The following is a 23,368-nucleotide window of genomic DNA, read 5'->3' as shown; positions in this document are numbered from 1 at the left end:
CGCTTTTAAAAAGCTTAAATTAACATTCTAGCGGTATGTAAATTTTTCTAAATTAATTATGAATATAAATGTCCGAATGTACGTTCTTATTCTAATTACATATGTATTTATATTTATACATTTTTACACGTATTCTTTTTTAAAAGGTAACGTGCGTTTATATGTTTATAATGTAGATTCTCAGGAATTGGAATCGACCTACATAATAATTGACGTTTGTTAACGATTGTTCTTCGACTGTTGTGAATTATTTGCGAAATTAAGTAGCAATAAGTTCTTCCCAAATAAGAACGAAACCCATTGAACTTCGAAGTGAATTACGCTAGAGATATATGCTTCATTCAGAAGCCATGAGCCTGCATATCGAACCTTTTCACTAGCACGCGCAAGTTCTACCCAATTGAGTCGGTGAATATCTCCGCGTAATGGAAGGAAAAGACCTTCTCTGTGAAATGTCGAAGTTCAACTACCTTCCCGCATCTACCCTATACACTTGTATAGGATAGATACTCAGATACGCAACTCCTCGTCCTAGCGCCTAGCCCTTACTTACATGCGTCGCACGATTCGATACACATTGGCATAATGCAATTTCTGGCACGTATGGGTATCCCGCCTCGCTCGCTGTCAATATCTCGGTTTTGTTTGCGATTAGAAACGACGTGCGAAACTTCCTCACGTTTAACGATAGACGTATATCGGGTTCTCGGGAATCTTCCATCTGCTTAATTTTATCATGCGTACCTAATTTTGAATATTGAGTTGCGAAGCTAATTACAAAGTTGTAAATTAGTCTATACTGTAATTAGACAGTTGCAGGAAATTAAGCCAACTTTAGATAATATAATTCGCATCACATACATGTATTGAAATATATATGTATTAAAATACACATTATTTGAAATTATAAATAGAATTCTATCCTAAATTTTGAGAAATTATAGATAACAGCTTTAATCAGTAATCCTAAATTAAATTCTCAGAATTTAGGGGTAATGTAACCTAAAATAGTAACTTTAATTAAATTTCCTGCCTTCTGTCTTTCACCGGATGACACCAGTTGTTTCACTGTGAGGAATTCATGCGGTTACTAGAATACTGATACCCCGGTGCAAGATGCTCGAAGCGTTCAAAACCGTATATCGTCGGATGCCGACCGCTTTTAATTAAATTTTTATTCACCGCCGTAATACGCTCGCATATTCAATAACTAACTCCGCTACAAGGAGAGAGTTGTTTTACGCGGAACAATTTATGTTGCAGCTGGAGCCGCTCCTGAGGAAACTAACCAAAGGTCCAGTTCTGCACACAATCGCCACTCTCTCACGAAGGGTAAGTTTGGAACACAATTGTATTCAGGGTATTTTCGTTTGCTGTAATAAAACACTGTAGTCTACCGAGCAGAAAGGATCATTACATTGTATTTCAAAATAGACAATTAAATGATTTGATAGTCTTAGCAACACTAAGAACAGCTCAAATTTAATAAATAATTTTTTTAATTTTCTCGCAAATATATTATTTTAATGAAATACCTTTGTTATATATATATATAAATGATATAAGACGGTGTGCTCGGTAGCTAACGCTGTAGAATTTCATTTACCAAGCTTTTTTCTCCTTTTCTCATCTATCTTGATGTATCCTAGCTGGTTTTCGTCGAAATTCTAAAAAGCACCAGCTCGGAAACTTTTCATTACTTCGTAGCGAGTGTGACGCTCGATGTGATACCTCTCACGGTGGCTTTTTGACATTTACACGGCGGATTTGGATGCACTTTTCAATATCGCACCCCGTGTCTACCGACATTTCCGACATATATGCTTCAGGGCACAGCTTGATCATTTATTTGTGATACAAATAGTGACACAGACATACGTACATACAAGTACACAGGTCAGTTTTTATTGGAGAAGCTTGAAAAATATTTGACACTTCCAGCACGTTATATTTTCAAAATGCAAAGAATCACGACACAAAATTGCTCAAAGTGTTTAAAAAGGAAATAAGAAACGTCTGCTTAGTTAGCTTTTTTCTATCGATTCTATCAGTATAAACGCTCCATATTTAAGATTCTGCTAATTTTTGTTAAATTATGATGGTATTAAATAATCTATTTCATAAATTTCCTCATTTCGTTCCTTTTAAAAACGAGTGAAATCACTTAGCAAAGTTTCACGAAAACAACCAGTTCGCCAAATATCTAGCGTAAATTCAAAGTCCTTGGCGAATTTTCATAGAAATGTAGGTTTGTACGTCACCGATATTCCAGTCGATAATGATATTAATCTCGTAACTGGGAAACCGCGTAACTGCTTTTCAATCTGTGGTGGAATTGAGAGCACTATCGAGTCGCTACGAATTCGTAATACGACCTCTGGGTCACGGTAGATAACGAGTGAAATTCTCTCAGTTCGACCTGCGAAACGGTCAAGTGGATTTAATAACGCTTCAATTGCGCTCCGCGCTTTTGTGAGAGATGCCGTTAGTTTAATCAATCGTAAAAAGCACCCGTGAAATTGCTAATAAGTCCTTCGTACAGCCGGAAAAATTGCGCGCATGATAGCGCATAATAAAAATGGAATTCGAAACGAAGAACGCGATGCGTAATTTATTACACAATTGTATAATTTGATACGTTTCACTGATTGGCATAATTAAGTCTGGACTGACGAGGTCCATGCGTCGAATATGAGTGTGTGCATTCGTGTAACTCGCGCCAGATAATTTATTAAATATATCACATTAATTTATACTTAATTATATATGTGGTTGAAAGTTTAATCGAAAGTTTAAATTGTCTTTTATTTTAATAACAGGATTTACGAGAATAATGCGAGAGAATGGAAAATATTATCTGCGGTGAACATTCGTGTATGTCTTTCCTCGAGTTACTTTCTCCAGTTTACTTAAAATCTAACGAAGTACTTGTAAAATATTTAAAATGCCTTTGTTTAACTAAAAGACGGAGAGAATTATCGAGACTTTAAATTCGAAATATAAATATCGTTCGTGCTCAGGAAGCACGTTCGCTCGTTAAATATTAGTAAAACACTAGTGCTCGAGAAATGAGGTCAATTTCGATCATTAACCACGACCTCATTAAAAATTTAGCACGTAAAATTAACTCTGCGATAAATAAAAAATATTCCTAAAAATATATTTTAGTCGTATCGTACGATCAATAGACAGAAATTGATCTTGCATAAATTGTTAATTTAATACTTGAATATATAAGTAAATATTAACATCATAAAATGTAATCATAGAAAATGAATGATTATTGATTTAATATGAAAGTTTTTCTAAAATTTGTTCTTTCACGTGTAATAAATATCTTGGTGTCATCACCCGACGCGATAATTAACACTTCAGCAAACGTCAAAAGCACGATCATCGATGAGAGAATCTCGTTACTCGCGGCAACACCTCGTGGACCATTCGCCTAGCTTAAACCAACCGCGTATCTATTCGCATTCTACACCGCCACTCGAGCAAGGTTGGCGAGATAGAATAGGACGAGTGGATGAATAGAGAATTCGAGAGGAAAAGCCGGGGAGATGGAAAGAAGTGAAAGGAGAGCGAATTGAGAAGACAACATCCGTGGTACGGAGACAGCAAGAGATGGAAGCGACGGATTCCATTGTTTTCCGACCCACTTCCAGACGAAGGGAGATTAACAGAGTCGTGTGTATCCACCGACGGATTTTCCAGCGTTTGAGCCTCCAAGACGATGACGACGGAGGTTGTGACTGCAGCTGTATGATAGATACCCCACCGGTTCGAACGAGCGCATCCCTCCGGGCGACGGCGACGGCGCGCGTCGCGGTTGTGTCACTTATGTTCGTTAAATTGTCTCGGTTACTGCATTGTCTTTACCTATCTCCTCGAAATTGCGGACACACCGCTGTAAATATCGCCGAGAGAATCGGGATTTTAACGAACCACCTGCCTAAAACAATATCATGTGTTGGAAAGGACGATTTATTGTACTAAGGCACTTCCATGCATTCATTAACAAGCAGTTTTTATAACTTGACAATCCCGCAGGATACGTCTTTTTTCATCGCAAGGATTTACTATTTCATTTTTCTTTTTTATTCTGGAAATATATATGTATATTATATTTAAGCTCTTTTTGTAAAATTCTTTTGAAATACCGCTTCGCAGTCCGTTCTGAAGCATTTCGGTTTCTCATGCATTTAATTCATAATTCTTCGCGCGTTGTATTTAACGCAACCGCATTGTTCTTTATTTGTTATTCCGTTGATCCATTCGTCAAAAGCGGATGAATTAACGGCGATATTGTGTGGAGGACAGCTTTCAGAGAGATGGATGGATCAGGACGCATTGTGCGTTTCCGAATGACCGGAGATTAACAGCTCTAATAGGGACTGCGTGCAATACCAAACGATGGATTTTGCATCTACATCCTCTGAGAGTGCTGCTTCAGCGATTATTATCTTCGCCTCGACGTCTTTGGAAGTTCTTTGTTCGCGACGGTCGAAGAAGAAAAATCTGTTTGATCAGGATAATGGGCAGAGGAGAAGAGAACGCGCTTTGTAGTAAACTTTTTCTCTCGCCATTCTTTTATCCGCGAGAATGCGATTACGTGTCATGCCCGCACTGGGTTCCGTATATATATTAACGTTGTTTATCCAAACGTAAAATGTTGGTTCTTGATTAAATACGAGAGTGCTGAAGATTGTTTTACTTATATTACACAATCCTCCAAAAAGAGATTTATTGACAAAAGCACGGCGCGATGACGCAGATGTAAATGATAAAAAAGTTACTATTTTAACAATTCATGATTTTTTTCAAACTTTGCAGTGTAGAGTCTGCCAATTTTCCCATAAATGGTTAAGTGAAACATACACGACGAGATATCAAACTTCCATATATACGGTGATTTTTTTGCCTCGGCTCTTTAGTTTTCTTTACTTTACGATTTTCGAGCGCTCCACTCAACGTCTTGAGCTGTACCGCTTCAGCAAGTATCGAGTATTTCCTCAGTGATTCGATACGAATTCGTCTTCCAAATTACATTTGTGAGCAAGTGGCTCTCGGCAATTTCCCATCTTCGATAAAAGGAGAGCGAGTCTTCAATTACTATCGCATGTTTGAAAAATCCAACGCTGCTTTCATCGTCGAGAATCCTCTTCTGCATGTTACGACGTAACTCGATATTCGAAAATGTCTCCTTTTCACATCATCCCTGCAGTCTTCGGCATTTCATTTCTCCCGTTCTTCGGCATTTTCTCTCTACCTCGTTCCCATTCAATTCCGTGGCCGCATTACTAATGACACGTCCAATTACCATCGGTGGTAGGTGTATCGTTTCCTCCTTCTTTGTCCCCGCACTCTTTCGTCCCTCCCTCCCGCCTGGTATTTGCAATCAGCGAGCGGAAACAACATTGGCAGCTTGACGGTCGTACCCGTTGACGCTTGTCGAAAAATGGATCGTCGACGAAGAATGAAAATAAGCCGGTCGCGTTGCAATTAGCGAGTGTAGGAGAAAGTGGGGCTTCTATACATCGGATTCATGCAATCTCGATGCAAAGTGAACGATTTCGTTGGCACCAATTGTGTATACGCGAGATAACGAGGTGCCGATCAATACCTCGTCGCTCGACGAAAATGTAATTTCGAATATAGAGATTTATTAATGAATGGCATTCGTTGCGCAGATAGGTTTACAGTATTTATTTATTACAAAATAAACTTCAAAAGATCCGCAACATAATTAGACATTTAATTTAAACGGCTTTCTTCAGAAATAATAATATCTCGTTTAGCAAGCAATATGTGTGTATCGTGGTTGAGTAAATCGAAGTGTCATGTAACATGCGCGACACTGTCGTCTTTAGGTAAACAATAAACTACAACCAGTGCTATATCTACAACGCACTTTGATATCGTTGGTCGTTAAACACACGTCTTTTGCCGACACAGCGGCAGCCGCTTATCACACGACGAGTATTGCGAACTTTATAACTCTCAGAGAATGTGTATATCTTCGAATTTGTCTTCCGCAGAACAAACGATGCACTGGTTCGCCCAGATTGGTGGTGATGACTCCTTCGCTTTGACAGGTATGCTCGGCGTGAGCTCAACGTGCTTCGATAATGATTGTGTGACTTGTGTGTGAAATACTCTCTTTACAATATTGACAGAATCGTCGTGTTTGATGTATTTGATGCGATTTCTAATTGTAAGACCAAGAGACTGCATCCCAACCCGTTAAAGAGCGTAACTTGTGTGCAGAAACACATCTAATCATCATCATCTTTCGGAAGTAATGATTATAAAGAAGAAAATGATATATGTATCATGATTCTAGTTTTGTTACTCAAGAGATTCCATGTAATTTGTGCTGCTAACAAAAAATTAATGTATCCCAGTGCGGTAATTTCATTGTGATTTGCAATTTGAAATTGAGATAATTAATATCTGCGCTATAATTAGAAAGGCTAAAAACTGCTGCCTGAATATATCCGTCTGTATTCGATTTTATTCAACGAAGAACGTGACAAATCCTGATGCGGATTTCTATTTGCACGAGGATCGAATTTAACTAACTGTAAGCATAAGGAACAATCATGTCTGAGTATAAAAAAAATATAAATATGTTATATGAAATATGAGTCATGACATATTTGTCCTTTTAACGACAAGCCGCAGAATGATATTATAATTCCCAATCACGTTTATTGGGATCTGTTAAATTGATGTTGCTAGGTGATCATTTAACAAGGCTGATGTTAAACGTTTTTATTGATTTTTCAGTCGGCACTCACTATTTCATGAAAAAACGTATTCATGCAACAAATAACAATGATTCTAACGAGTCGTGTAATTTGGCAATTGTGTAACGCAGTGCGTATTCGACGAATAATGTGGTTAACGCTTTCCAGTTTGAATACTAATCCCTTGATATGTTTATAAATTTAATAAACGATATTGAAAAAAGTATATCGCGATATTTACTAATATCGCGAAATGTGTCGTTGCATTCGCGAACGTGAATCCCGTTTAAATATAATATAAACATGATAAATACACTGTAAAAACGTTTTTTTTTTCACATCCTAATGTAAACGGATTATTTTACAGAGTAAAATATATTTTCTTAAAAAGTAAAAATAGAGTAAATATATTTTATTAAAATATATGAATACGTTGTATTTTTTAAATTAACATTTCTTTCTGAACTGTTAAATTATGCTAGACGCTAAGAAATTTTCTACATAATATTATATCTTGATCCATGTATTGGTAATAATAGAGGCTGATTAAATAAGCATATTTTTTCACTAGTACACGATTCTCAGCTTGTCTGGAAAGCTTCTTAGCGAATGCGGCTCACATTTTTAATATCGCATTCAGTGAAAAAGATTTTCTTTCTATATCATAAGAAGCGATCATAAGCCCGTTTTTCATCGTGCTTGTAAAACGAATGTCATCTGCAAAGCAGATTTATTCCGCAGCCTTTTCTTAGAGTCCGATTATCTTTTTCAAAGAAATTAAAAGGCAGAGGATTATATGATGGAAATGTCGCTTTGAAAAATGAGAATTGTCATTTTATAAAATGGAGATATCGTAAAAGGGGGCCGAAGATAAGATTACTAGGCAAAGAGCAGCCATGAAAAGACAATGTATACTTTATACATTGATATACATATTAGAAGAACTAACTAGAATAAATTTTTGTTATTTTAAATTTTATACACTTCTTTGTTTTTAATTCTTAATTATTTCATTAATGAAGTTTTGTATTTGTGTATATACCAAAAGTTATCAGAACCTATCGATATTAATGTCAACACGATTTGTCCATTACTTTTCTCCGTTGCAACATCTGTCCACAGTTTTGCATTAACAGAGCAACCACGTGCATGTAAATGCCCACTTGTTTTAATCGTGCAAGCACACATTTGCATACTATATCACTATACACGGCAGGTGCATACCGTAACCATTTATTCATTCATGCGTTCATTCGTACGTGCTGATGTAGTCATAATACTTGAATCTTACGTGCACACGCACATGTCTCGCTTTCTTCTCGGCAGATGTGAAGCGCCCGCGAAGTCTCTACGACGAGGACTCCCTCGACGGCGATCGTCCTTACGAGAATGAAGGTATCAACGTTTTCAAGGGCACTGTACAGACCGTTCCCCTTTTTCCTTCTTCGAGTAGACTTTTCCTCTTTCAGTAACACTTAATAAGCTAACAACGTCTTTTAACGCTTTCGATTTAAATCAATTTTAACAAATAACAGTGGCAAAAAATATTCGTGTTAATCTCGCATATTTCTGTATTTTGATCTGATAATAAGTAAACTTCATTTATGTTGGACATTATCTAATCGCGCCTTTTATCATGTGAGATTCTCTGAATGAATATTTTGTAAATAGCTATTTCTATTACCATCCCGATGTATTATATACATACATATATATCTACTCTATCTTTTCGTATTGTTAAGAAAAGTGTGAGATAAGATTCCCTTGTAATCAAGATAATTCTTGTTCCTTTACACACACATATACACACATTCTTGTTATATAAGTTACTTTTAACAATTAATTATTTATGACAGCATTTGATAATGTTACTTTCTCGATAGGCTTTTATTGTATTACATTTACTTTGAAAATTGTTTAAAATTATTTATTTCTAAATTCTTTCTTTTATTTATGGTTTAGAACAATCTTTTACAATTTCGATTGTAAATTGTTTTAATGTAATTAAACCTGCTTAACTTGAAATTTCCATTATTAAATATGTAATTAAGTGAAGAAATGCGATTAAAAACTTCGTATAATATTCTAATCGAGTTCACTTGTTTGCGAAAAATAATCGATACAAACTCAGCATTTGCATTAGTTGCATTTGGACAGGCAGATACTAATATGTTCGCCTCGCGTTGTTCACAGGACGGGAGTCGACGGGAAGCTCGAAGGAATTGGACAGGGCGAAGCTCGTCCGCGAGAGGCAGAACGAGGAGCGGCAGCGGAAGTTGGAGGAACTCAGGCAGCAGGCTCTCGCCGCGCAACGCTTCCGTGAGCAGCGTGAGGAAGAACGACGAAGACGAATCGATGAGCTCAGATCGCGTGATAACGACAGGTTTGTTAATTCAAAATCCTATAATTAAGAGAATCTAATTGATTAATCCAATTAATCAATTTCATATAATACAATTTGAAGAACATAGCTCTAGCTGCTTTATAGCAAATCCTTTTTCCATTAATTATCTGGAAATTTTTGGAAAGAATTTATACATTTACTATACGCAAAGGAAATAAATCTTAGGCTCGTTCGACTTTTAAAAGTTTCATCTGAAATTGTTGTCTTGACATGTTTCGTCGCTTTTTCGCGCAGACGAAATCAAGTCGAGGAGAGAAAACGGCTGATATGCGAGGCGGAGCGAGAGAGACGGGAGGCTATCCTCCGCAAGAATCAGGAGAGGGAGGCGCGCATCGAGGCGAGGAGGAGAAACGAGAGATCGCACATCGTCTTCGCGTTCGGCAGCTCCACACCGCGGATGCTGGAGCCTGCCGACACCGGCGGCTCTACTTTCTGGGGCACCCGCAGAGCCACCTCCACTACCAATGTCATGATGTTCTCTGCTGCGCAGCCTCTCACCAGGAGGTCCTCCGAAAGAGAGCTCGACGGCAGCAAGAAACGGGCCACTTCCGCCGGCGGACTCGACCGGAAGCCGGGCGAAGGTCAGTCGACATATTTCTTCAAATACCGAGCGAATTACGCGAATTCACTTGTTGAAGATCAATCGGCAAGAAGAAGAGCGTTGATGCGATCACGTTAGCTGCACATCGCACATGGAAATTCGATTAACTCTTTCAGCGCGCGATGTTAAACTTGCTACATACTTGAGCGTTCTGTTCTGCGAGAACAATTCTCGCTCGGAAACTCTCCAGTAGATTCTCATAGAATTTGAAATATTTATGAATAGTTCACTAGTTCGTATTCTATATCGCTCTATACATATACAAGATGCAAATTCGATTTAATCAAATTTTACGCGAGCATTTTATTTTCCAAGCCTCTACATTACGAATGCCGATAAATTTTAGTCTCGATTTAATCAATTTCTCATCATTTTCTAAAAGCCAGCACGATTTTCGTCTATATGTTTGTAACGGATTGTAAATAATATGAGACGCTTTCTCTGCTCGATTTATTAGAGATGGAGATTCAAACATTCAAATGATTTACAAAGAATATCTATAAAATATTCGCGCGTACGTAACATGAAGTAGCCTAGTAGCAGCTGAAAGCGTTAAAGGCTTTTCTGCATCTCGCATACGGCGGGTGAATAATACACGCGTGGTATCTGTTCTGCACCGTGCACCAGTAGAATGCAAATTAGTGTTTACCGTAAATTCAATCGGGCGTCGAATCAACAGCGTTGATGTGAACACGCATGATGAGCGACTCGGAAATGGATTTACCTTAATGTGAGTATAAATATAGATCGCGACACTTGATGTATGCTACGTATGTATCGTATAATGAGGAAGATCGAGACCGGACGGCGACTGATTAATGTCAGTTAAGCCACCTTGCAATTAAATATACGACAGTATTTCGTAAGTTAATCCTTTTGCATTTATAGTTCGGTGGTTGTTATTCGAAGCGAGATAAATCTGACGATACGCTCCGAAGGAATAAATCGTGTCGGTGAATTCATGTCCTGCGTCTCCACATTTGCTTGCTCCGCCCTATTTACTTGAACGTATCCGGCGTATGTATCGATGATTGATGTTTGTCGTATGGGCCTACAATCGTTCTTCCTGTCGCCGAGGGATTCATGAGGGATGGTGTCGTTTAATCGCGTCGTCGCTACAAGAATATTTCTATGTCACGTCGGTTTTCAGAGCTAGCCGGATAAACGAGACTCGCGTCTTCGTGCAGCCTATACTTTACGCACGATCGCTTCCGATACCTTTGATAGCGGATATATTTTTCTTAGTGGCAATCGATACTGCCATTTACGAGGTAGGAAGAAACTCCATCGTACGAGATGTGATAAACAAAATTTTACGGTGCACTTGCTGTAGAATTCAATCTGCGTTTCGTTGCTCACATATTCGTTGTATTGTTATCATGATGTGAAATGCAAAAAGTAATTCAGATAATCGTGATAAAATATATGAATTATTATGATTAAAGAAATTAATGAATAGATGAAATGATTCAATTACCTCGCTGTAAAATTAAATGTCGAATAATTAAATTGCGTGTTTCAGTTCTTAAATAGCCGATTAAATCAAAAGAAATTGCGTTATAAATCGTATAGAATCGCCGTCGCACGAAGCACTTTCGCTCACAATTGCTCACGGCGAAGACGACACCGCGAAGCATGAAAGAACGATTGTTCCAGCACTTCTTAGACTCTGTAACGCGATCTTGCCCATAGCGTAAATTTTATTTTTGGTTCTTTACTTTCAGGTTTACACTTTCTATAGCCTACTCTGTGTACACTCTTGTGGCATATCCCTTTAAATGACCGCCGAATTCACGTATTACGTATTTTCAGCTTGAGATTGGTTACACGGCGAGTGTTGAGAACGTCTTGAGCGCGATATGAGTCGCAAGTTTTGCTTTTTACGCGACATCATTTGTTTTTACTTTTACACTGCACACAGATTGCTCGGTTGGCATTCACTCTGTAAACGCCGCATCTTCATCCACATTCTCTCCTATCCGAGCATATGTTCTCTCTTTTTTTTTCTTTCTTTAAAGAAATATCATTCTGGAAACCACTGAAAGGAAACGAAAATTAGAATTTTTTTTTCTTCATTTAAGGAACCAAGAAATAATTTTTCTACGTTTTCTCTCTGTACTTCTCCCCTTGGTTATGATCTGTACCTACTTATCGGTGGTGGTTGTGCATAGCGAGGTGTACGGGAAAAAAAATAATGAGAGATAACACGCGTGCGATCGGCACTGTATCTAACTCACGCTGATACTTATGCTTTCCCGTCCTATTTTTCTCATTCCTGCCCCCCCCCCCCATTTAAAATATTTTTCGCGGAACACCTAATATTTGCGTTGCGTTGAATGGTTTGTTCGCAGATATGAGAATGTCCTCGTCCATGTACGAGGTGTTCAATTGGAATTCTAGCCCCGATCCCCCCTTAACTCCTGCCAAGCATAAGAGAGCCAGCCTCTCTCTGCCCCCCACAACCGACATCTTTGCCGTCGATGATAAGTCCGATAGCGACACTAGGCGTCCCATGATTCAGCGGGTTGCCAGTGGTGAGTCCTGATGTCTCAGAAGCCTGCAAGAAAACCGGGAGAGATCTGTTTCTGTTCGTCTCAAGAATGAATATTGTCGATCCTTTACCTCTCGTTTTTGTTTCTAGCACTCGCTCTCGTCGGACTCTCTCCCTTTCTCTCTTGTGTTCTACGTCTCATTGCGTTTTTTTCATTTACTTCACCACACACTCTATCGACGCATGTCACGTTCATTTAATATCATGAAAGCATATCCCGCGCGCACTTTTCTCTCATTCCGTAGTTCCCTTCCCGATTGTATGGTATTGGTATCAGGTGGATTTTACGATTTACCGTAGCCACTTGTGAGCGAAACCACGTGGCAACCAATATCACGCAACAGTGTGTCGTATAGTTTGTTTATCCGTATGCAATTCCTTAATCTCGTTACTAACACAAACTAATCACTAGACACTATTAATATTTAGTTGCATTTTGCAAGCCGTATCTTTGCCAGTCAGTAATACGCAGCTCAGTGTTATTTGTTAATGAATTCGTCGCGAATATTAGGACGATTATCAGTCACGACCGATCTTTCATTCATTTCATTAAAGTATGTACCTATTCTATACATATGTGTATCAGTTAAACATTAGACTATCAGTTTACTAGTAATTACATAACTTAAAATTATACGATAATTTACTACATGATAGAATTTAAACTGTAGTTTAGCAATAAAAGAGTAATATTATTTCACGCTGTAGCAGACTAAGCTAAGAATCTAAACCGTAGTTTGAATTAACCGGTGGTTAATGATATCGTTAATTTCATGCAGACTTATAATCGTCAGTAGTATAAAGTTTAGTGCTTGTATAGATGGATTTCTGGCTGTATTTTTAGATGTTGTTCAATAGAATGTTATCTTTATTAAATGTTCCTATGTATCCTAATGTGTCGCTTATAGAGGATATCGTAATATATTTTCCTTTACACTTAAAATTTATGCAGCATGTACACTAATTTGAAACTGAAATAGTTACATGCGCTTTAATACATAGCGATTTACGTACATTGAGAGAATATTTTTCATAAAAATTTAAAAAAATATATATTCTTTTTTGCTCTGTAATCTCTTCTTTCTTCAATTATTTATCAAAAAATGCACTAACTCTTTAATACATTAGAATTTCGAGCAAAACACAAATATACTTTACACCCATGCAATTCCGAATAAAATCTCTCTCGGTGTACTTCTCCGCGTCATCCTCACGTGCCACGCAGCATGAAAAGCAAAGCAACACAGCCGCAAGTAGCGAAAAAAAAGGGAGAAATAAAAATCTGGATGCGACCGAGTTGGCGCGTCAGAGAAACTCTTTACTCGAGTGTGCGTATCTCCATTGAACGAGCCGCGCCGCGTATCCGCACGAATCGACGGACGTTGCTCGTTTCGCAGTACGGGCGGCAAACCCTAAGCGAGACTCTTTGCAGGTGACGATAGCGACGGTGGTGGCACGCCCAGCACTCCGACCTCGGTTTATCTACGTGTCAACAGGAGACGCACCGACCTCATGCCGACGATACCATCCCCGCGCGACGGCCCGCCGTCGACGGCACGCAGTTCCAGCGCCAAGGCCTTCACACGCTCGCCAGGTAGGACTTACTCCATGTCGAGGCTGGACCAGCTGGCGCAGCCTAGGAAACGCACGGCCGAGCAGCAACTCGGCACGTTGACGGAGCAACAGCAAAGCCAGCCTCTGCAGAGCGCTTCTAGCATGAGTCGCAGCATGTCGCACTTGGCCGCGCCCGGCGGAGCCAAGAGCCTAAAACGCTCCGATAACTCGCGCAGCATGGGCACGCTACCGGGCGCGGCGCCTATGCCCAGACCCACCCGCGCCGAAAGACTGCGCCGTAAGGCCCGCGAGCACCAGCAGGCCCAGCAGCAGCAAGGTAAGTGTGTGTGACCGTGCACTCAACTCGACCACCTTCGAATCCTCCACTGAATCAAGCTTCTGTACATAGCGAAAGTATCTCTCGCGCGATTTCCCACGAAATAAACCGGTAATTCTTCCATTGTTTGCACTAAGAGAGCGTAGATCTTATCCCTAATCGTTTATAATTATTATAGATGAAGTAGTTAAGCGATAGCTTAATAATAGATCACGTTGTTTCTACACGTAAATCATAGTTTTGTAAATTTATCTCGTTGAAAAATACTTAATATTCTCTTTGTGCGATATAATGTCGATTTTCTCCGATCAGCTTTTCCCCGAATAATTAATCACCCGTTTCGCTTTGTACTAATTTACTAGTTGACTTTTGTCGCTGTATACAGTCGGACTAATCATCGCTTAGTGACAAGCTTCGTAAGCTAGATCGACACATGGTCTTCGACAGAATAAGGAATGATTTCATGAATCAAAGTTAAAGAAAAAAACAACACATGAATGCACTCACTGTCTAACAAGAAACTTCAAATCAGAGTTGGGTGCACACATGTATGAATAAGTGTGAAAAGGAGTCTTTGTAAGTCAATCGGGACGACCAACTTCATCTCGCGGCGTGAAGATAAAAGAAAAAATGTTTTCCTTTTAATTTCAAGCCGCAAAACATTAATTATTCTAGTTCATCGTTTTGATACACTTTTCTATATCTATTATACTTTCTCATCGGTGACTAACCCATTTTTAAAAGTTTTAATATACTTTTTAATATCATGTTCTGATGGCAGACTCTTTTAACGTCAAGAGCCGGTTGCATCAACGATCTGCATTAATTAAAGAAAGGCTAAATTAATAATGCAGATGAAGATAATTTAATTAAGCATTCTCAGCATTGCCGATTTTGATGCAGCCGGCTCTTTAACTTCCGAATTGATTAACAACGCTCCTCTTACTAAGGAAGATCTCTCAACGGCTTTTCGGTACAACGGGTGAAGGTATGAGCTAATATCTCGGTAAGCTGCACGTTTTTCTTATATCTTATTATATCACTACGTAACTTATCTCGCAATTCACTTAGTATTATATATAATATATTTGTATTTAGTGTGCAATTTATTCCTAGTTAATTCACTACATTCATTACAATCCCTTTTTATTTTGCGCGATTATAATTTAATTTTTCTCATTTTGTTGGCTTAATTTTTCTTATTTATATTGGCTTACTTTTTTGTTTCAATTTTTCTAGCTTTATTTTTTTTATACTCACGGACTGCACTCGGTGGCGGTGCTTGCGTTTCGGTTTCTTACTGTTCGCTTTGCTACACGTTGCGTTCGTCACAACAACGTTACAAGCGCGACACGATCTCGATATGTGAAAAGTACGAGCAGGAAATTTATTATTCGCACCGCCGTGCTTCTCTACCGAGAGATCCGCGCGATCGCGTTCAATCAGTCTCCAGCGAAAAGATCAATAGATTACTTATCTTGGGTGGGTGCGCGTAGGTATCCGCAGCGGCGAAGTGACACCCAACAGCCCGTCCCGACCGCACAGCTCCATGAGCCAGCAGAGTGCCAGCAGCGTGGGCAGCAGTAACGTCAATCTGCGTACCCGCACGGCCGCGTCGCGCCGACCGCGGCCTGCTTCTATTGCCGGTACCGGTGTCTCGGTCACAGAGAAACACAGTGAGCATGCTTATTTTACTTCTCCTCCTACCGACCCTTTCAGATCGCCGAAGATCAGCGAGAGGACCAGGAAAAAAAAAAAAGAAAGTTGGAGCAATTAGGTCGAAAAGGAGATTAATAATCGATGAAAATTATTTTTCTAATCTGTAATCCAAATATCTTGAAAGAATTCAAACATGTACATATACACGCCTGAAAAAATATAACAAGAACTTTAAAGATATTTCGACTTTATCCGAAATTTTTTTTCCATATATTTTCTTTTTTTTTTATCTACTAATTTATATTTTTATTATTTTTTTACGAGATTTTTCTCTTTCAAATTTCTATTATCAGCCTTTTGTATTTGTATATATTATTTTTAATCATTAGATTGCTATAGTATTGCACATGTAAATACTGTATATACTCAAGAAGACTTGGCGCGTGTAGAAAAGAAAATACCCCGATCGTTCTCGTTATCGCAGATCTGGTGGGTGATATGAAATTAACGAAGGATTCAAAGCCACCACTGCCAAAGGTCCATAGCACTCCAAAGAAACCTTCTACACCCAAAGCCGCGGAAGTAAGGAAGCCGACGGAGAAATTAATCAAGAATGCCAAGTCATCACCGCGAATAACTCCGAAAGCGACACCTCTGCAAAGTCCTGGAGTTGAGCACGTACCGCTCATCCGCGAAACTAACGCGGAAATCATAAAGCAGGATGAGGGTAAAGAGACGCAAGATGTGAAATCGGAAGACAAACACGAGGAAAAGAAGGATCAGGGTAGCGAAAAGACGCAGGTAAATTTTACTCTATGTCGATACGTTGGAACATAATTTTATGCTACGTATGAATTAAATTAAATATTTCTTTGTTCCAACATTTCAATATATACTTTTTCTTACATAGTAAAAAACGTATATTTAATTTCTAATTTTTATTTTAATAACAGGAAGCGAATGTTGTCGAATCTTTAACTAACGATGTAAAGGTAGCGATGGAACCTGTGTCGGCAAGCAAACAAGTCAAAGACGAAACTAATTTAATGCAAGAGAATCTGTCGGGTGCTATTGCGGAAGAACCATCGAAAGTTGTTAAAAAGGAAGAGAACAAGCAGGAGAAGAAATCGCCAGAGATGACTGAAACCAAGCTTGAAGGTGAAGTGGATGAGCAGGTCGACATGTCAGGTATGATTAATCGAAATTTTATCGAGATTGAACGATCGTTTGTTACGATCGTAAGCTCTTGACTGTTAATGGCGGATGTCTATTTTTATTAATGATTCGCTTTACAGCTTCGATGATCGCGAAAATCAGAATCACCACTGAAGAGGAAGCAAAGGCCGCTTTGGCTGAGCGTAGGAGATTAGCTCGCGAACAAGCGGAACGAGAAGCGGAATTGGAGCGTCTGCGACAGGTACCATCTATAAATCAATTTAATATTAGACCGACTTGGTCTTTACATCTGTTATCTTACGGGGTGACAATTTCCGCAGGAAGAAGAAGCGCGTCTAGAAGCTGAAAGATTGCGCGCGGAGGAAGAAGAGCAACGTCGTCTGGAGGAAGAAACTATACGCTTAGCTAATGAAGCTCGAGAGGCAGAGGAACAGCGATTGCAATTGGCAATCGAGGAAGCTAAACGTCGCGAGGAAGAGGATAGAAGAAAAAGAGAAGAAGAAGCTCGTCAGAAACAAGAGAAAGAAGAAGCAGAACGCAAAGCGAGAGAAGAAGCAGAAAGGTTGGTCTAAAGAATATTCTCTTTTTCTGTTTTGAACAACTCATAATAGATTAATAATATCCATACATTTAAATTACAGACAACGAATCGAAATGGCTGAGAGGCTTAAGAAGGAAGAAGAGGAGCGCAACGCCAGACGCAAACGAGTCGAGGCGATTATGCTTAGGACTAGAGGCAAAAATCAAAGCAATACGTCTGCCAAGGTACGTCTACATTAGAGACATTACAAATATTAATTTTTCAATTAAATTAAAAAAATTATTTTAATTAATCATGTTGGAGCAATTTGTCCAGATTGAATTTTACATAAATAAACGCAAAATTAAAAGATAATTTTATGTTGAATATGTACAGGGAGAGGGCGGTGATGGCGACAAGCTAAAAGAAGATAGCCCTACTGACGAGAACAAACCGGTACCGGACGGTAAAGGTGACGACGTCATGACAGCCAGTTTAATTTCCGAGGCGACTCAGCAATTTATCAGCGGCGAACAGCGGGCGCATCACACGGAAAATAGCGTACCTGCACCGGACATAGTGCACAACGGCACGTCACATAGCAACGGCATTAACGAAAGTAAAATTGTATTGGATAATAATCAGGGTAACGTTGAAGGAGAGTTGAACGGTCATCATACGAATCACGGGAACGGTATCAACAGTCAATCGATTACGCTGGACAATGCCACTGTGTAAGTATACCAATTCTAAACCCGCGGAATCGTAAACGTGTTATACCGTCGTCGACCGAGAGTCAAAAAATCTTACGTCTCTTCTCGTTAGATCGATGGACAATAATACCATAGTAATAGCTTGTTTCGGTAACGCGTATTTAATTGGGCATTGAGACATGTAATTTTCGACGCGATTCTCAAAAGCGCCCAAGATCAATTTTAGATGTGACATATGTATGCTATATTAGAATCCGATTACTCTATACGATCAAAAAATATTAAAATATATTGAATAATGTAATATCAAGAAGGTTTTTTGCGTAATTGCGAAAATATCTTATAAGCATAATACAAAAATTAACTCAAACAATCTTCTATTATATTTAATTAATCAGGAATTAATTAAATAATTAATTAAGAAGTAATTATTGACAGATAGGTGAAATGCAACACGTCGATCACTTACATTTTTACAGGGCATAAATAATTGCGCAATACTAGCCAATATACTATTTAATTAAACTGAACTGATTATTGATATAATCAAAAGGTTGGCCGTGTAGCTACTCGATCGGAAAAAGAACAAACGTATAAATATCATACTCGTAAGATAGCTGACTAACCCGAAATGAGAGGATCAACTTTTAAATATTGCATGTAAAATCTTCAAATATATAAAATTCTTATTTACATAACATTTAAAAAGATCTACGCGTTACAGAAAATCAAGAAATCAAATATTACTATGGCATCTATTGAAAATATAAATTTCTGTATAAAGATTTCTTGGGTGCCCTGTATAATTTAGTCCACATAGAATACGTGCCACGTTGAATGTATTAAATTAAACATATTATACGATTTTATTTGTAAATAGGTGTGATAAAAATTCTAAATCGCAATGAATCATTATCGCACCACAAGCAGATCGATTATTTCGAGTTTTAGATTTGTATACGTACGTAAGAGGGATTCTATCAAATTCCGAAAGGGCAATTATTTGAACCTTCATTTGTGGTTGAATGTGAAATTGTTAGATGTATTCGTAAAAACTTTATTATCAAAGGCTTTGTATATAATGAATTACGTTGTTTACAATATGTCTTGTAATGTCGGTTAACTATTAAAATGAATTAATTAAGTTTCAAAGTTATATACATATATATATATGTACACATTATTAAACAGTTATTTAGTAAAAAAGTTTATATATATTGCGCTTTCCTGAGACAGGAAGGAACTGCCTATTAACATTAATTTCACCGACATTTATCGCTTCATGCAAATATTCTGAGTGACCCACGCGTATGTACATTGCAAAAGTAGCCAGAACAACGGTTGACGGACATAATAAGCACGCCATTGTGACTCGCCGTTTACGATATAATTAGTTGCACAATTAGCAACATATTAATCAATAACAAATTATACGAGATTAACATTACTATCGCGATGATAATGAGATTGCAAGTACGAGAGTGTATATTGTATCACCTATTGTAATAGTTACATATATTTTATAATTGATATTTAGCTATGTACTAACGGCAAATTTACATACTATTTTTAGCTAGGATTATCAAAGATAACGGGAATCGCGTAGGTACTCCGATTGTCATTAAGTATTATATGAATGAGTTGGAAGAACGTCATGTAATATCGTACATGAAGCATGAAATCGTTAAGAGAAATATTAACAGAACTGCAGAATATACTTAGTGTTAAATCGTACAGATAAATCTCAGTGTATATAATGTAAAGAGAGACAAGAGCGGCATAAATCTAATGAGTCATCGAAACGTTTCGTTTTGTGATTTCACAACATACCAACTCAGCAAGGATGAATAATGTTAACGTGACTTTCACAAAGTGGCGACAATGACGCATCGCAGTTACTTTACGGAAAACGCAACTAATATTTTCGTAGTACAATAAGTACGTAGCGTAATAACTTTTAAATATCATCTTTGCTGAGTATCTCTCTTTGATCTTTCCTCCAATTAGGTACTAAAAAGTGTTCTTCCATTTATTGACCCGTTGTGCGTATATACCGTAAGTGCGATTGATTTTCGTAACAATCTCTTCGTAACAAATCACCAATGCATGTTAACTAACGTTGATATGGTGTGGCTTGTTCTTTTCCTTGCACAATGATTGTCTGCGTTCCTCATGCTTGTGTATTGTACATCATCAAGCGCGGTATATGTCAACTTACTGCCTACTTTTGCTATGTACTATTCCACATATTTTCCGATATAGTATTTTTTCGTGAAAAAACGTCTCTTCATGTGCACACCACATCCACGAATCCTACACAAAGGTATAGGAAAGATAAAGGAAAGAAGAAGACCAAACGCGCGGCATGAATTTTCTTCTCTAATATATATCTTAATCCGACGATTCGATCGAATGTGATACAATTTTTTATGTAATTAGATCTGTATTTGCTGTTTTGCTGTAATATGTTCTAGCAAGCTATGGTTATTATAGTTATACGGTTGACGTGTCGATTTAATCAACTGGTTCCCGTAGTTGTTTAAACAGAAACCTGTTACGATCTATCGACAGAATAATATATGTAATGTATTAGATGTATTCCAATTTTTTATTCGGCCGAACGCAGGCGAAAGATTTATATTGGATACCACAAAGGACCGCAAAACTATCTAGTTGTGGACTATCTCGGTTAGTACTGCTACGCATAAAAGCAATTTCTATCCGATTTAATCGCTTATAATAGTTGTTTTATATAGTTACATCAAAATAGTTGCCTTCCGAGGCATTCAAAGTCTGCAATTTGAGGAGCAGTCATATGATCGATGATGGCAAAAGAACATCAAAACTGACGCATAAGCGCTTTACATTTACCCGATACGTTATTTAGTTATCTTTATCTAGCTTCGTTCAGTTGACAACGTTTTTTAGATGTATATAGAACCGCGAACTTTGTTCCTGTTCGACAAAGTCCGAATCCGTTTTATTTCGTTTTAGTGATTCAACTGTCTGGAGGTGTTAACGAATCGCTCGCAATCGGCTTAGCTAATTTAGCGGCGGCGATTTTGTATTAGTGATCATGAATAGTCGCTTAAGTCGTAGTCCCTAATCCATATGTCTGGCTGTCAATTTAGTCTTTGTATGTTTTTCATTTGGCTTGTTTTGTAGCAAGCAAAACAACGTGACCAACAACCTGTTAGACCTGTCGGACTTCGATACTCTGAGTAATAACAGTAGCGGCTACGATACCGGGCCGATACTCGAACTGACGCCCAATCTGGCGAACGAGGATACCCTCAACTCCAATCTGAATCCAACGGCAATGCCGTTTACCCCGATGGGGTTCGCCGCCGCTAATGTCAATGTCAATCCGTTCCAAGACAATTTCATCAACAAGCCACAGGATAACAACCAAGTACCAGGTATGTAAGCCTGATCTCTATTGTAGCGTTTTTAGAAGAAAAATAGAATTGTGATTTTATGTTTAGAAACTCTGCATACTATAACTAAGTGAACTAATATATCACTTTTTAACTAAAAATACAGGATACGGATAACAGACTCTAGTGTAAATGCTGTCTCTCTTTTTCTCCGTAGATCTACTATCATAAGGTGTCTCTTAAACGTTCCCGGACGAACAGAGAAAGAGCAGTTGGGCAACTGATAACCGAATTGCTCATAGCGAGCAATAGCTATATTCGGAACGAGACGTTGTTGTTTATGATAATGTAAATAACCGCCGTCGCGCGACGTATCATGTGTAAAGGGGATATCTCGGTGAACGAGGGCGCAAGGACCATCCCCCAAGCCCCACAATTATGCCGAGCTCTGAGCGTCATCACCGGGAAGAAAAAAGTGTAAAATAATATATAATGTTAATTAATTATTATTGCGCAACAGCAAAGTGTGGACACTCAATCTGTGTGTCGTAGTACGCTATTAGGAAAATAACTTTCTTAAGGAAAGGGGTTGAGGCCTGTGTTTGTAACACATCGTTTTCGGATGTTCATACACGGACGTATTTTACGATAACGAATTGACATGAAATTTATTTTCTCTCACATATATACACGAACACACATATATACACGATTTCGCCCTTACCACACACGTATATGTGTGTAGATTACAAGTAAGATTTTTGAGGCGTTAATCAATAGAGATGAGAGAATTGGAAATTACGCGAAGAGAGTAAATGACGAATAAATATAGCACAAGAAACGAAAGAAGAAGAGGGATAAAATAGAAAGGAGTCAGATCAAACGCTGAGAACGTATCTGCCAAAACGACGGATTAGAGAATGTCCCTAACATATAAGAGATAACGTAGCATGGTACTATCTTATAACAATTTCACAAGCGGATTTAAGCGCGTTATCGTGTTTCAACATAAGAGACATTCTTGCGGATACGAGATGGGGAAAAGTAGCACGGACAGAGAAAAAGAAAACACTTTTCTTCCATACCAGATTTCGGGGCGTGCGCTCACTAGTCAAGCAATCTTACTGTTTTTTTTTCTTTTCTTCTTTTTATCGTATTTCATTTAGAGGGCCTACTTAACATTGGTATATACTCTAGGTATTCGCTAGACTTCACTATCGTTACGTTTTTTTTTTTCGCGGATCGTGCATAAATTCTCTAGCCTGTGATGATGACGATGACGATAACGCTGGTTGCTTTGTGAGATAGCCGCTGCATAAGTTAACGGTGAGTGACGATCTAGTAACGTTAATTGTAAGAATTGTTACGCGAGAGATACTACAGATGGGATTTAACCGCATTTTATTCGATAAAGGTGAATACGTTCGATACTGCAACGTTAATGCATAACGCAAAAGTGAATATTGGTGCAATGTCCAAAAAATGCGAGTTCTACTTGTCATTATTTGCAACATAAAAATATTATGAGACGTGAAATATATCGGTAGCATGCTCTATATATTTTGCGCTCGCCCTATTTCACGATATCACGTAGAGTTCGACGACAGATTATTTATAACGAGGATAGAGAAACGGACATTTCTGTTATCCTAATTTTATTCGGAAAACACGATCGAGAAAAACGATTATATCGACGTTAGAGGAAAGATAGGATTAGTGTACAGATT

General features: G+C 38.3%; 1 protein-coding gene across 29 annotated transcripts in view; it reads left to right on the top strand.

Annotated features, from left to right (window-relative positions):
* Positions 1-22,837, top strand: part of LOC112453394 (MAP7 domain-containing protein 1-like) — a 145,030-nt gene extending 122,193 nt beyond the window's left edge. For 15 of the 29 annotated variants that reach the window (XM_025014169.1, XM_025014168.1, XM_025014172.1 and 12 more), the window contains 16 exons: positions 1,264-1,332; positions 6,039-6,095; positions 8,076-8,144; positions 8,943-9,132; positions 9,388-9,734; positions 12,106-12,288; positions 13,738-14,196; positions 15,693-15,872; positions 16,340-16,656; positions 16,809-17,043; positions 17,151-17,272; positions 17,352-17,593; positions 17,673-17,796; positions 17,948-18,285; positions 21,430-21,683; positions 21,859-22,837. In XM_025014169.1, the coding sequence (XP_024869937.1) occupies positions 1,264-1,332; positions 6,039-6,095; positions 8,076-8,144; positions 8,943-9,132; positions 9,388-9,734; positions 12,106-12,288; positions 13,738-14,196; positions 15,693-15,872; positions 16,340-16,656; positions 16,809-17,043; positions 17,151-17,272; positions 17,352-17,593; positions 17,673-17,796; positions 17,948-18,285; positions 21,430-21,683; positions 21,859-21,872 (3,200 nt within the window). In that variant the 3' untranslated portion in view covers positions 21,873-22,837. The remainder of the gene's footprint in view (positions 1-1,263; positions 1,333-6,038; positions 6,096-8,075; positions 8,145-8,942; positions 9,133-9,387; positions 9,735-12,105; positions 12,289-13,737; positions 14,197-15,692; positions 15,873-16,339; positions 16,657-16,808; positions 17,044-17,150; positions 17,273-17,351; positions 17,594-17,672; positions 17,797-17,947; positions 18,286-21,429; positions 21,684-21,858) is intronic. The other 14 variants (XM_025014173.1, XM_025014163.1, XM_025014159.1 and 11 more) reach the window with 8 other exon arrangements.
* Positions 22,838-23,368: the final 531 nt, after the last annotated feature.

Source organism: Temnothorax curvispinosus, unplaced genomic scaffold, assembly GCF_003070985.1.
Source record: "Temnothorax curvispinosus isolate PA1 unplaced genomic scaffold, ASM307098v1 QBEX01004290.1, whole genome shotgun sequence".
NCBI classification, from domain to species: domain Eukaryota; kingdom Metazoa; phylum Arthropoda; class Insecta; order Hymenoptera; family Formicidae; genus Temnothorax; species Temnothorax curvispinosus.
The sequence above is the reverse complement of the archived record's forward strand: the minus strand, read 5'-3'. Positions and strand labels throughout refer to the sequence as shown.